Source organism: Sturnus vulgaris, chromosome Z, assembly GCF_052056855.1.
Source record: "Sturnus vulgaris isolate bStuVul1 chromosome Z, bStuVul1.hap1, whole genome shotgun sequence".
Lineage (NCBI taxonomy): Eukaryota > Metazoa > Chordata > Aves > Passeriformes > Sturnidae > Sturnus > Sturnus vulgaris.
Window position 1 is genome coordinate 34,321,418 of NC_142283.1, and position 13,370 is coordinate 34,334,787.

At 47.7% G+C, this 13,370-nt stretch overlaps 1 protein-coding gene across 1 annotated transcript; it reads right to left on the reverse strand.

Moving 5' to 3' along the window:
- Window positions 1-7,693: 7,693 nt before the first annotated feature.
- LOC106859658 (acrosin-like) lies at window positions 7,694-10,254 on the reverse strand. The gene is made up of 5 exons (XM_014887107.2): window positions 10,054-10,254; window positions 9,526-9,738; window positions 8,962-9,227; window positions 8,541-8,677; window positions 7,694-8,150 (listed from the first exon to the last, which is right to left on the reverse strand). Exons 1-5 carry the CDS (start codon window positions 10,113-10,115, stop codon window positions 7,806-7,808), a joined length of 1,023 nt encoding a protein of 340 aa, XP_014742593.2. The 5' UTR covers window positions 10,116-10,254; the 3' UTR covers window positions 7,694-7,805.
- Window positions 10,255-13,370: the final 3,116 nt, after the last annotated feature.

Sequence of the window (13,370 nt, forward strand, 5' to 3'; positions counted from 1 at the left end):
TTCACAGCCTGATCCACCCAGCCTTTCACAGTCTGGTCTCACCTAGATCCAGCCCTGAACCCTGCTGTTAAGGAAACATCTCTATCTGACCACCCAGGAGCCATGCTGGCAACCTCATTCACACCACCTCTGCTGGGATAGAAGCCCCTTCACAGCTACACCCCTCACACTCACATTCAGACCAGGATTCTTTACCAGCTCAGTCTCAGGTTTCCCATGGCAGATTCTCAGACATCCAGTTCCTTCAAACAGCTTAATCATGGTGCAATAGCACCAGCTCCAGCTGGTGCCTTTGAAAAGGGACTCTGAACAAAGGAACCCCTGGGCTTTCATACCCTCACAGCATCAAAGCCTGGGGGTCTCAGCTCCTGCTGTGTCTCAGTGTCCAGTCCCCAGGCTGGTGCCACAGGTCCCTGTGCCCTTTCCTGTGCCAAGGGGTGGCAGTTCATGGCCTCTTGCCTCGGGCACCCATCCAGAGCTCAATCATTGCAACTGCAACTTCCTCAATAGCCTCCCTCCCTAACAGGCAAGTGCCAACCACAGTGGGGCACGACTGGAAGGGGAAAGGCGCCTGAAGGGGAAGAAAGCAGCAGCCAGAGACTGTGTGAGGGAAATAATGTATTTCCTATTTCCAGTCTAAAAATGTACTGGAGCCCTGCTAGTTCTGCCAGCGAAGTGAGTTGCATGGCTAGGTAGAATCCTGGGGCCAGCAGCCCTCCTCTTTTGGGGCATGCCAAGGCCCCCTGTGAGTGTGTTCCTAGCCCTGACAAGGAGCCGTGGAATGGTGGCTGCTGCTCTGGATGCCTAGAGATTTTTGCTTTCTATACATTTGTCATATATTTGTAGATTTGTAGACTACTAATACATGGTTGTAGCTTCTAGTACTTTTCCACCCTTTTCCCCTACCTTTTAGAACAGTAAGCTAATCTTCTAATACATTCGTGAAATACTGTTTAGTCTTGCTTTTTAGGCAAGCAAGAACACGGTGTTTTCCACTGGAACTTAGAAGACATAGCAAGAAAGGCCCTGGAACAACTCTAGTGGGGCAGAACCTAGGGGGAAATTACCTAACCAACTGCTCTTCTAATTGGACAATATCTATTAGATATTCTAATTTGTTAAATTTACAAAAATAGTATTAATCTGGTGCCAGGTGTGCCCACGACCATGGGGGCACCTGGAAGCTTCCAATGAAGACCTGGGGATTTTTTACTATTTTAAGATTGTGACAAAATTTTCTCTTTTGACATTAAGCAACACCCTGGGCAGAAGAACTTGCCACCACCATCTCCCCCTGCTCTTTCTGCGGCTGCACCTGCTCTGGACCAATCGGCACAGATGGATAGAGGATGCGGAGAGCACAGAGGGCAGCTTCTGATGTGCTGGGCTGCTCCTCCATGTCAGAGCCTGCACGGCTGCTGGCAGGAGTTGGATGCCAGGTGGGAGTCCCTCTCTGGGAGCTGGTGGAGCTGATGGAGCAGGAACTGGCCTCAGGGCTGTTGTCCTCCTTCCCAGCAGCGTAGGAGTGCAGCAGCCTCTGGGCCTCCTCACTGCACTGGCCCACAATGAAATTGACAGTGCCATCAACCAGCTGTTCTGTATATTCTTCCAGGACAGGCTGCAGCATCTGGACCATTACCTTCTTATTGTCATGGGTCAAGTGAGAGCTTCAGGCAAGCACTGCCTTAAACTCAGATTTTTGGCAACAGCTTAAATTTAGGTGGCCCACATCTAAAATCACTCTGGCCTGTAAGTTCTAACAATGGCAGATCAGGTCTATTTATAAAATGAGTTATTTATTGAACAGACAGCAGATAACTGAAACAAGGCCTTAAGAGTTACTTACTACATGGTATAAAACAAAAAAGTTAATCTAGTAGATTACATAATACAGTACACAATATTATTGTATTTATATTAAACCTAGCAAAAGAAATAGTATAGATTAGGAGTCAGATGTAATTTACCATTGAAATGATGATAGCGTACACCAAATCCTTTCACTCAGAGGAGTAACCACAAAGCAGCTGTCTCCACTTTGGGGGAAAATCCCACAAATTTCCAGGGAATGTGCAGAAGATTTCCTGCTTAGTGAAAATTTGGCATAGCTTTTATAGTTTGTAAGGTAAGGTGTCCATCAGCCAGAAATTCCAGCTTATCTTTCTGGATGTCACTTCACAGCAAGATGTTTGTTGTCAGCTGGGAGTGTTACTCCCATGGTGCAAAAATAACTCACTACAAGACAGCTTGTCATGTTTGCATTTTTCATCAATTAGCAGGAAATAGGTATGTCCTTCTGGGGCAAGATGCTCTGTTATTCCACCAGCTAAAAGCAACAGATAAGCTCTTCTGAGGCAAGATGTCCTGCTGAACCCATCCGGACCACAGAGGCACAATGCATACAAGATTGCTCTCACTGCCAGCCACCATGAGGGTGCTACTGGCCCCTGCTTAGATGGTGAGAGTGTCCCTTGCAAAGAAGATTGAGGAAAAGCTGCAAGGCACTGGCAGCTGTTTCCATCCAGGAGACTGAGAGATCCTGCCTGGGTCTAGCCCTACATCCAAGATGGCTGCTGGTCTCTGGTGGTTCTCCCTGGGGTGTGATGACACATTCTAGATATTTTTGTTCCTGCAGTGAAAACCTGACAGATTCTATCAATCTTCTGCAGAGTGGGCACTCTGGTTTCTTCTCTGCCCAATGCATGCAACCCATGCAGAATTAATCACATAAGCGACACCCTCTTGCTCATCGTGGCAAATGGGGCAGCTCTATTCTGTCCCCATGGCTCTGTCTGCTCTCCATGGCAATTCAGGGAGTTTCGAGAAGCTGCTCCCCATCACTGGCACTACCAAAGAATCTCACACACTGCAACAAAATGGGGAAACCTTGATTCCTTGCTGTCCCAAGGAGGAGATGAAGAAATGTGCAAACCCCTGGAGAAGGATACCCTCCTGTCTCCTCAAGCCTTAGTATCCTTCTCACTGCCACCCTGGGGAGACTCAGCCCTCCAGATCTTACAGCCAGATCTTACAGATCTTACTTTTCTGAGAGCCTGGGAAGATGATCTCTGGAAACTGAAAACATGTAAGCTTGAGACGCCTGTCTGTGATAAACAGATACTGGGAATTAAGTGCTTCAATACTTTTGTGGTCCTGGATTTTTAATTAAATCTCAGGGCTGAAAGCTGGATTTTTCCTTTCTTTCTATCTTTTTTTTGTTTTAAGTTCACTCTTGAATCAGAAAATATGGTGAATTGAATGCAGTTTTTATAAGGGGGAGGTTTTCTTCTTACGAAGTAAACACTGTGGACAAAAAAATCAATATGGCCTTAGCAGGCACTGCACACATCAGTCAGGTAGTTGGGTATGCTGGTCAAGCAGCACTTGTGCAGGTGATCTCTAGTGAAGAGTAAATGTGTGGCTTTGCTCCCTACTGACAAGTCTCAGGAGCTCTGAGAACCCGTGCACCCTTGATGAGCAGAGCTGCATAAGATATTGTAAGAGACTTAAGAGCACAATTGCCTTAAACACCAATCACAGAATCACAGAATCACAGAATCACAGAATCACAGAATCACAGAATCACAGAATCACAGAATCACAGAATCACAGAATCACAGAATCACAGAATCACAGAATCAGCTAGGTTGAGAAAAAACTCTGAGATCATTGAGTCTACCCAATGACTGAACACCAGCCTGTCAACCAGACCACAGCACTAAGAGCCATGTCTAGTCTTTCTTCAAACACCTCCAGAGACAGTGACTTCACCACCTACCTTGGGCACTCAATTCCAATACCCAAAATTACCCTTTCTGTGAAGAGTTTTTTTCTAATGTCCAGCCTAAACTCCCCTGGTACAGCTTAAGATTTTGTCCTCTTCTGTTACTGGTTGCCTGGGAGAAAAGACCGACCCCCACCTGGCTATACCCTTCTTTCAGGGAGTTATGGAGATTGATAAGGTCACCTCTGAGCCTTCTCTTCTCCAGGCTAAACAACCCCAGCTCCCTCAACTGCTCCTCATAGGACCTGTGTCCCAGACCATTCACCACACTTGTTGCCCTTCTCTGGACACGTTTGAGCATCTCAAGTAAAATCCTCCCTAAATTGAGGGGCCCAGAACTGGACACAGCACTCAAGGTGAGGCCTCACCAGTGACAAGTACAGGGGAAGAATGACCTCCCTGGTCCTGCTGGACACACCATTCCTGATACAGGCTAGGATGCCATTGGCCAGTTTGGCCCCCTTGTCACACTGCTGGCTCATATTCAATCAGCTATCAACCAGTACCCCCAGGTCCCTTTCTGCCTGGGCACTGTCCAGCCACTGTCCCCAGCCTGTAGTGCTGCAGGAGTTGTTGTGACTCAAGGGCAGGACCTGGCACCTGGACTTGCTAAACCTCATATCATTGGATTCAGCCCACCTACCTAGCCTGTCCAATTCCATCTGCAGAGCCCTCCTTCCCTCTAACAGATTCAATACTCACACCCTATTTGGTATCATCTCAAATTTGCTAATGGTGGACTCAATCCCCTCCTCTGGACCATTAATGAAGGTATTAAGCAGGACTGGCCCCAGCACTGATCCCTGGGGAGCTCCACTAGTGATTGACCCCCAGCTGGATGCAGCACCATTCACCTTCACTCTTGGGCACGGTCATGCAGTCAGTGTCTAACCCATCAAAGAATGATCCTGTCTATGCTGTGGGCTGCCAGTTTTTCCAGAAGTGTGCTGTGGGTGAAAGTGTAAAAGCTTTGCTGAAGTTCAGGTAGTCAACACCCACAGGCTTCCCTTCATCCACCAGGTGGGTCACCTGGTAACTCATAAAAGGAGATCAGGTGAGTCAAACACAATCTTCCCCTCCTATCAGCTGTCCTCTAGGTACTGTGTCATTGCACTCAAGATGACCTGTTCCATAATCTTACTGGGCACCAAGGTCAGGCTGACAGGCCTGCAGTTTCCCATGTGCTCCTTCTTGCCCTTCTTATGGATAAGCATCATGTTGGCCAACCTCCAGTCATCAGGGACCTCCCTGGTTACCCAGGACTGATGGTAAATAATGGAAAGCATCTTGGTGAAGTCTTCTGCCATCTCCCCCATCACCCTAGGATGGATCCTGTCTGGTCTCATAGACTTGTGAGCATCTAAGTGGCCCAGCAGGTCATTAACTGCTTCCTCCTGGATGACAGGGGAGGCTATTCTGTTCCCTGTCCCCATCTACCAACTCAGGAGGCCAGTTGTCCTGAGGACAACCTGTCTTATTGTTGAAAATTGACTAAGAGGATGTTAGGTACCTCAACCTTTTCCTCATCTTTGGTAACTATATTCCCCCCGCTTGTCCAATTAAGAATGGAGGTTCTCCTTGCCCCTCCAAGATATGTTAAGATCACTGAAGGACTTTGCCCACTGTGGCAAACTCTCCAAAGAAACAACTGCTCATCTGTGATGACTGAAGCTCCCCCTCACTGAATATGCTTCTGTGAAACCTGGGCTGTGAGTTAATCCATCTGAGAGGAACACGAAATAAGATTGTCTGGGAGTTATTTCAGACTAGCAGGAGGAAAACATAGATACTGGAGGAGCACTCATACTGGACAGAAAGTATCCACACAGAAAGCCAACTCAGCAACAGTGCTGAAAATCAGCTCTGAGTGGGTAACTCTGTAGCCAATGAGCATTAATTCCTTTGTTCACTAAAATGCATAAATAGTTAAAAAATTTGAACACCTTAGGAACCATACCAGCAAGAAGACCACGGTGAAGAAGGATGCAACAGGATGCTTTCTGGATCCAAGTATGGTGACAGCTTTTTGCTTAAACTGCCTTACTCCTTCTCTCCCTCTGGCCCTCCTCTCTTTCCTACTCCTATCTCTCTCTCTACTTCACTGTTTACTGTTAAATAAAATCCATACTATTGACTTTGATACATGGTATTGTCTGCACTTTAATTCCTCTGTAGATGTTCACAGATGAAAAGAAATGGCAAAAACCAAAAGGGTCCAAAAAAACCTCACTAATTTTTATTAACTACACACTCAGCATGGCAATTGGTACATGTTTTGGTATACGTTTTGTTTAGTAGTAAGAAAAACAAAAGAATAAAATAGGAAAGAAGGGAAAAATAAATCAGGTAGGAGAGGAAAGATGTTCACAGTTCTGTGTCCAGCATTGATCCAGGCAACAGGTTTCCAAGTGTTGGGGGTTAAATTGTTCCCTTTTGTTTCTAGAATTTTTCCCATTGCTATGCTAAATATTTGTGGCTACACCTTAGTAGTAAGAGTTTTCTCTCACAGCGGGGTGGGGACGGGGAATACCGGAAAAGGAAAGGTGGGACAGGAGGGCCTGCTCTCTCTCTCGCTCGAGGAGTCGGAGGAAGACGGCTGGAGCTCCTACCTACCATCCTCCCCGCCATCCCAACGCTGGGAGCCACATTCCCTGCCGTTGGACATCGCTCTGCTGCTCTCCCACCTCATCCTACTACCTCTAGACACTCTGCCGAGCACCACGACCGACACCGTGAGGGGGGAGTTGCTCCCCCATCCCTCTCACCCCTGGGCCGCTGCCGCCATCACCCAGCCCTCTTCAACTGCGCGGGACCTGCCCTGCCCCCACAGCACCGGTAACAGCACAGGGAGAGAGGGCCTTGGCCAAAGAGACTGGAACTGAGCTATACTGTTCTGTTTTGTTGTCAATTTTTATAGCTGTTGTTGTTTCTGCTGTTTGTCTTGTTAGATATATTAGTAAAGAACTGTTATTCCTACCTCCCATATCTTCTGCCTGAAAGCCCCTATTTCGAACTATAATAACTGGAAGGGAGGGAGTTGCACTCTCCATCTAAGGGAAGGGGTTCTTGCCTTCCTGTAGCAAATACCTGTCTTTCAAACCAAGACACCAGAGTCCCAAGAGAATGCCACCCAGCCTCTGTGGTGGTACATTTTTATAGGTAAGTTTTCCCCTGGTTTTAGGGGAAAAGCAGTTTTTTCTGGTTTTAGGTTTCTCACTCTTCATGCAAAAGAGTTAGCATGTGCAGCCCACTATTCTGGACCTTTCTGGATACAGGCTGGGGGGCTTTGAGAGTTTTTTGGTGGTCTTGATTCTCCCTCTATTGGTCTTGCCCACTCCTTGACCCCACTCCTGCACTTAAACTGTCCTTTATGTTGTGTGATCACCATGGACTGGAAGGGGAAATTCAGCTCCAGAATGCTGCTGCCTTACCTTCATATGGCTCCCCTTTCCAGGCACATCCTGTTACAACTTGACTGCTTGATGGCTGTTGGTGTTTAGGGCACAGCAGTGCATTAACTCTTTACTGCTTAGGTTTCTACATTGGTCAAAAAACCCAGTTACCATCTGATAGGGACAAAAATTATCCTTAGGGCATAGAAGGGCTTCACATTCTTAATGACAGGGCAACATCTTCACCTTTTTTTTCTTTTCTCGTTTTCCTAGTGTTGTGCTTCTTGCACTTGTTGCAGACTTAAGGTGCCAGATGCTAATTTTCCACTGTAGATGTATCAATATCTGTAGGGAAAGCATTAATCTGTACAGAAAGGAATGTGAAGCCAAATTCTTCCTAGATGAGGATGAAGGGATCCCTGAGTTCAGGGCTGCTTGGGCAATGATCAAGCCAGTAGGATTTTATAAAATTTGGATGCAGGGTATTCTCAGAGCAGAAAGTACAAGTATCTTTTTTTTTTTTTTTTTTTTTTTTTGCTTACAATTCAAAATTTAATTTAGTTTAATGAAATTCAAATTAATATAACTCAGAAGGGTTGTGGTCCACTATAGCCCGAACTGCAGCTGGCTCATTCTGCTGCTCCAAACATTTTTCCCTTTAGGAACTGCAAGATATCCTTCAGCAGATTAAAGAATTGCAGCAGCTTGTCACGTGGAAATGGACAGGGTTGTGTTGTACTTGGAGGTAATGTCTGCAGAGGGGTTGAGGTGTAGGCTGGCGCTGGTGCTGGAGTAACTGCTGGTGCTGGCTTTATTCCCATCTTGCTCCGGATCCAGTTGTAGAAGTACTGAGTGGAGCTGAAGACTGAAGGCCGTTTAGGTCTAGCACAGCCTATTCCCCAGCTGGTCACACCAATTTGCCAGAAAAAGTCACCACTCTTATCTTGGCAGACAAGAGGCCCCCCGCTGTCACCCTGAAGCAGAGCAGAGAGGATTAAGGTGCTTTTGTGTGCCTGTCAGCAGTTAGAGTTGGGTCCTTTACTTGTCCTTTACTCTCCCAGCCCCTGCTGGAGAACTGGATTCCAGGCAGAGCAAGGCTCTGCCCAAGTGCGGGAACCTGCAGAACCTTGACACCCTTGGGAGCAGGTTGAGGGGCTGTAAGCTAGGGCTCTCTGTCTCCCCTGTGCTTGGATGTTTCAGGGTTGGCAAGGACCCACGGATGGGAAAGAGGGCAGAAGCTCCAGCAGAGGTGTAGAACTGGGGCTGGGAGAGCGACTGGCCAGGGAAAGCAGGCGCTGGGCTGTGCTTGGGTGGTGGGGCTGCCCACACTGCTGGGGGCTGCAGGACTCATAGCATGCTCCTACCTGGCAAGTGCCAACGCCGCCTTGCCCAGCACACACGTTGAAGTCAAAGATGTACCCTGGCAGCCAATCGCTACTGTTGCAGAGCCGGTTATCCACGACATGGACCTTGGCCTGCTGCAGGATATCTTTACCTGTGGCTGTGAGCAGAGAAAGAAATGAGCTCCCAGCAGCTCCTTGCTCATTCTCCTGGCCTGTCTGTGTGTTGAAGTCCTTCCTTAGGGCTTAGCTCTGTCTCTAGAGGGGTGTTGGAGTGCTATGTCACTGCTGTCTGGTGGTGGGCAGCAGGCTAGGCCCATCTCTCCCGAGGCGTATGTCCCACAGGCCAACTCTCATTTTGACCTCTGCTGTCAGGAAGCCCCAGCCATCTCTCCCTGGTGTTCTGAGCTTGCCCTCAGGGCACAGGTCCTTTATGGGAACTCACATTTTACAATTCTGTCACCCCAGCCAGCAACGTAACAGTTTTTCAGCTCCGACACTTTCACTGAAGGACCAGGCAGGCAGGCGGTCTGAATAGAGGAGCTGCACTGTACTGGCCTGTCCAACTCCAGCAAGGCGACGTCGTTATACACAGGCATAGAATTATATTTTTCGTGTATGATCAGCCGCTTAATCCGGCGCACTTCCACATCAGGGACTGACTGGCTCAACGAGGTGGCCCCAAGCACGATGGCCCACTCGCTGAAGGGACTGGAAGGCAGATGGAGAGAGGGGTGAGAGGAAGTCATATGCTGTGACAGCCCAGCACTTCCCTGCCTTCTGCTTCCTGAGGCAAAGAGGAAAATAGCACTACAGAGAGAGAAAGTAAGTTCGAGATATGTTAAACTGGAGGCTGCTAGGAAGCAGTGGCATGAGCCCGGTCCTCTCCCTGAGCAGTCTCTCAGCTGGGCCCTACAATGTCCTGGCACTAGGCACAGTGCCAGGAAATGGGATGGGAATAGCACACACTGGTGGTGTGGGGATATCCCTGTGCCCAGGTCCTCCTTACATTGAGATGTTTTCAAAGCAGTGGGCTGCTGAGAGAATCCATTTCGCGCTGATGAGGGTCCCTCCACAGACATGTACAGAGAGAGGTGGTCTCCAGACGGGGCGGATACTGGCAATGCCAGCCCAGGCCCCATAACCTGGCAGGACATCTATGCCTCCCACAATGCGTGATGAGTCGACGGTAGTACCCATGGGGCGGAGCCCACAGGTCTGCCTGTAAGCAGAAAGTCATTACAGTCCTGTGAAAAGGCTTGCTGCTTTGCAGGCTGAAGGTCAACCAGCTTCCCTTCCCACAAGGCCTTGGTTGCAAAGCCAGCACAGCCAGGGAACTTCCTGGGAAGTGCATATGTCTGCCTATTTCTGCTTTAGCCCTGTAGACAAGTGATGCCAGCAGCCTGGGCGCTGGTAATAAACTGAGATTCCCACCCAGCGTTTTAGAAATTGGTATGGCCAAAGGTGGCAAGGAGGTATCCTCAGGGAACCCCTCTAAGTTTTAGTCTGGGCCCCCTCAGAGTCTGGGGCAACTTACCCACAGGCACCATGTGCAGGCCCACACAGAGCCAGTAGGATGAGGATGCACAACAAAATCATTGCTGTCAGAGACACAAGTCAGCAGTAAGGAGAGAGAGAGCTTGTCACCTCCAGTGCAGCTGCCAACGTACTGCCCGCAGAATTTGCAGTGCTGCAGTGCCCTTGGCCCTGGGGCTGATGTCACAGAGGGACTGGTTCCACGTTCTGGGCATGGTGCTGGCCTCTGGCGGCAGGGGAGAGGGGCAACGTAGAGGCACAGAACCACAGAAAAGTCTGGATTGGAAGGTACCCTAAGGATCGACAGGTTTCAAACCTCAGCCGTGCACACAGATGCCTTCCACTACACCAGGCTGCTCAGAGTCCCACCCAAGCTAGCCTCAAATGATGAAAGGAATGGGACATCCACAGCTTCTCTGGGCAACCTGTGCCAGTACTGTGACAATGATACAAGATCTTGCTTGTAATCCAAAACTCCTACAGAATTTGCAGCAACAATTAAAAGAAACACACATTCTGATTTTTAAAAACAATTTGTGACATTGTTTTCATTTGCTTTGCTTGAGACAGATCAACTAAACAAATATAACTGTCTCAAGGCCTAAGCTCTTTTGGTGTTGTTTAGAAATCAACTATGAAGAATTCTAATTAAAAGTAATTTTCCTTCAAGAAACCATAGCCCTTTGCAGCTGAGCCTGTTTATTTAGTTGCTTCTATTGGACTGCTAACTGCTCAACAGCTTACCCCTATTTCGAGAGGTACAACAGAGGCTGCCATTTCAACTACTGCCAACAAGTTTCTCTCTTTGATTACCAAATTCCAATTTTCTTAGCTTTTCTTTGATGAAGTTCAGGGAAGACCAAGGAGATGGCACGTTCCTGCCCAGAGTCCAATTTCAAGTTCCCTGGTGTGCTATACAGCACACAAATAGAAGGACCAGGTGTCAGCAGCCTAAGACACTGCATTTTCAGCTGCTATCCCCAGGACCCTGAAGCACCCAGGACCTGTAGTCCTTTATTCCACTGCACCTTTGCCCTTCTCTGTGAGTGGGCACAGTTCTGGCCCTTTGGAGGGACCCTTTCCCTTTGTGCCTGACATGCCTGCCCACAGGTGCATTTTGCAGATCCCAGCTCAGGGAGGCCTTGCCTTGCATAGGGGAATGAGGGGAACTGCAAACATGGTTATCTGTGAAAATAGGTATTTTCTTTAGGCCACTGAAGGCCACTTTATTTCTACAGCAACTAAGTCACCATCACTCATTGTGCACATGTGGAGGAGGATTGTGGGCAGGACAGTGTAGGCCTTCAGCACTGAGGCTGCCTTTGGATCAGCAGGCATTGCTCCAGAAGGAAAGGGCTGTGCCTCACTGCAGCCTGAACTGCCACCAATCAATCCTTCCCTAACATGCCTTAGGCTCCCACCTTCAAATTTCAGTTGGACTTGAGTGCAAGATGAGGCTGGGTTTTTGTTCCTTTGAACTCCATCAATCTGGTAATCCCCTTCCCCTGCCTTGGTTACAGGGGAAAAGAGAAACAAAACTATTTATTTCAGTTTGTTGCTGTAGTTCTTTGGCTTTTAAGGAAGAAATGTTCTTCATGCAGTGCCAGCAGTGGTATTTTGGGTGAAGCGGGCATGAGCTCTAGGCCTTTGGCTTTTGCAAAGGGAAAAAGAGGGGAAAAAGAGATAAAAAGAGGAAAAAAGAGGAAAAAAAAGAAAGAGAAAAAAATAGAAGATAAAAAAAGAGGATAAAGGTTTCCCTTTAAGTGTGTTTGCACCTGAACCTCGTGTGGCTGAAGTCTCACCCTTGCAGGCTCTTGAGGGCCTTTGCTGTTGATGGCCACGTCCCATGGCCAAGTGTGATCTAGGGAGGCCTGCAGGTGTCACCTTTGGACACTGAAAGTTGTCCTGTGGTCAAAACCGTGAGTTTTTGGTTTTCCTCTAGTTTGCCACTTGCCCCAGTTTGGAAATTCCCTCTCCCCATTGATCCCCCTTCTTTTTCCCCCGTAGGAAGTGCAGAAACAAGGCAGAAAATATATTTTTGGTCTGAAACTCTCAGCCTCTCCCTCTATAATAAACATTTTTGGATTTCCTCTGCATACAATATAAGTGATATTATAGGCTGTTTTATATGGGTACGGGAAAAACTACAAGCCAGTGTTTTTAGAACTGTGCCTGGAGGAGAAGCCAGAGGTTCTGGTGTGAGCCTTCATCACAGCACTGGATAATTCATAGTTTGATTTTTCACAGAGGCTGCTCCTAACTTGGAGAGAAGAGTGATGTAATGGCTGCAGATGCTGGCTGTGGTTTTCCTTGTTTTTTGCTCTTGAGTTCATGATCATGATGCTGATTTGATCTTGTCATCTTGTGCCATGCAAAGAATTAAAAAAACCTGCTGTGTCATGAACAAATCTGAGTTGTCCGGCCAAAACTGAAATTTAAGAAGTGGTTTCCTAATTTCAGGAACACTTGTTGCCAGCTCTTGTTGCAAAGCTGGAGCAGAATGGACTTGGGAGAAAGGACAGGTCTGCACCATTGAGAGATACAATGAAAATGAAGTTGAGAGCAGTTAGTATTTCCTCCTTAGATGGATGCAGTGATTTTATTATCAAGAGCAAATGCCAGTTTTTTGCAGACCTCTGAATCCTGTGCAAGGGTGTGTAGACACCACTGGTCATGCACAGCCACTGGCATCACGAACCCAAGGGCTGAAAGCATCAGAAAGGACAACTTTGCTCCAACACAGCAGGATACTACTGTAACAATCTACATCACTCACTAACCTCCTTGGGGCTATCTATGTGGGCACTATGTGAAGTCTTCTGCAGGCAGGCCCATGTGGCTAGTTGTTCTTCTGAGGGAAAGTAGCATTGTTCAGCAAGATGACCTTTTTCCAGACTTTTTTTTTTTTAAGGCAGCTTAAGTGCATAATTTAGCTAAATGCATCTTCCTTAGAGGGATCCTGCCTTTAGAAATGGAAGTGTGGGGGAAGAAACCAGTCTGTACTTATGCAGAGGAGAAATAGATGTTTCTCCTCCGTGATTCTGGGCCAGCCTGCACAGATCTAGGGGTAAGGGCCTAGCCCAGTAATAATGGCTGAACTGGTGTGCATCTGATGCCCACTTGGAATGTGAGCATGATAGGCACAGTAACAGCATGGAGCTTTGTCTCCTATCCTCAGACATCCCATCCCAGTGGGTGCAATTCATCCTCAGGACCAAGTAGGATGAGCAGCACATCCCTCATGACCTGTTCTCTGAGTTGTATGAAATCTGTATGAAAGACGCTGAAGATGCTGAGTGGAAAGAAATGGCAAGGTAA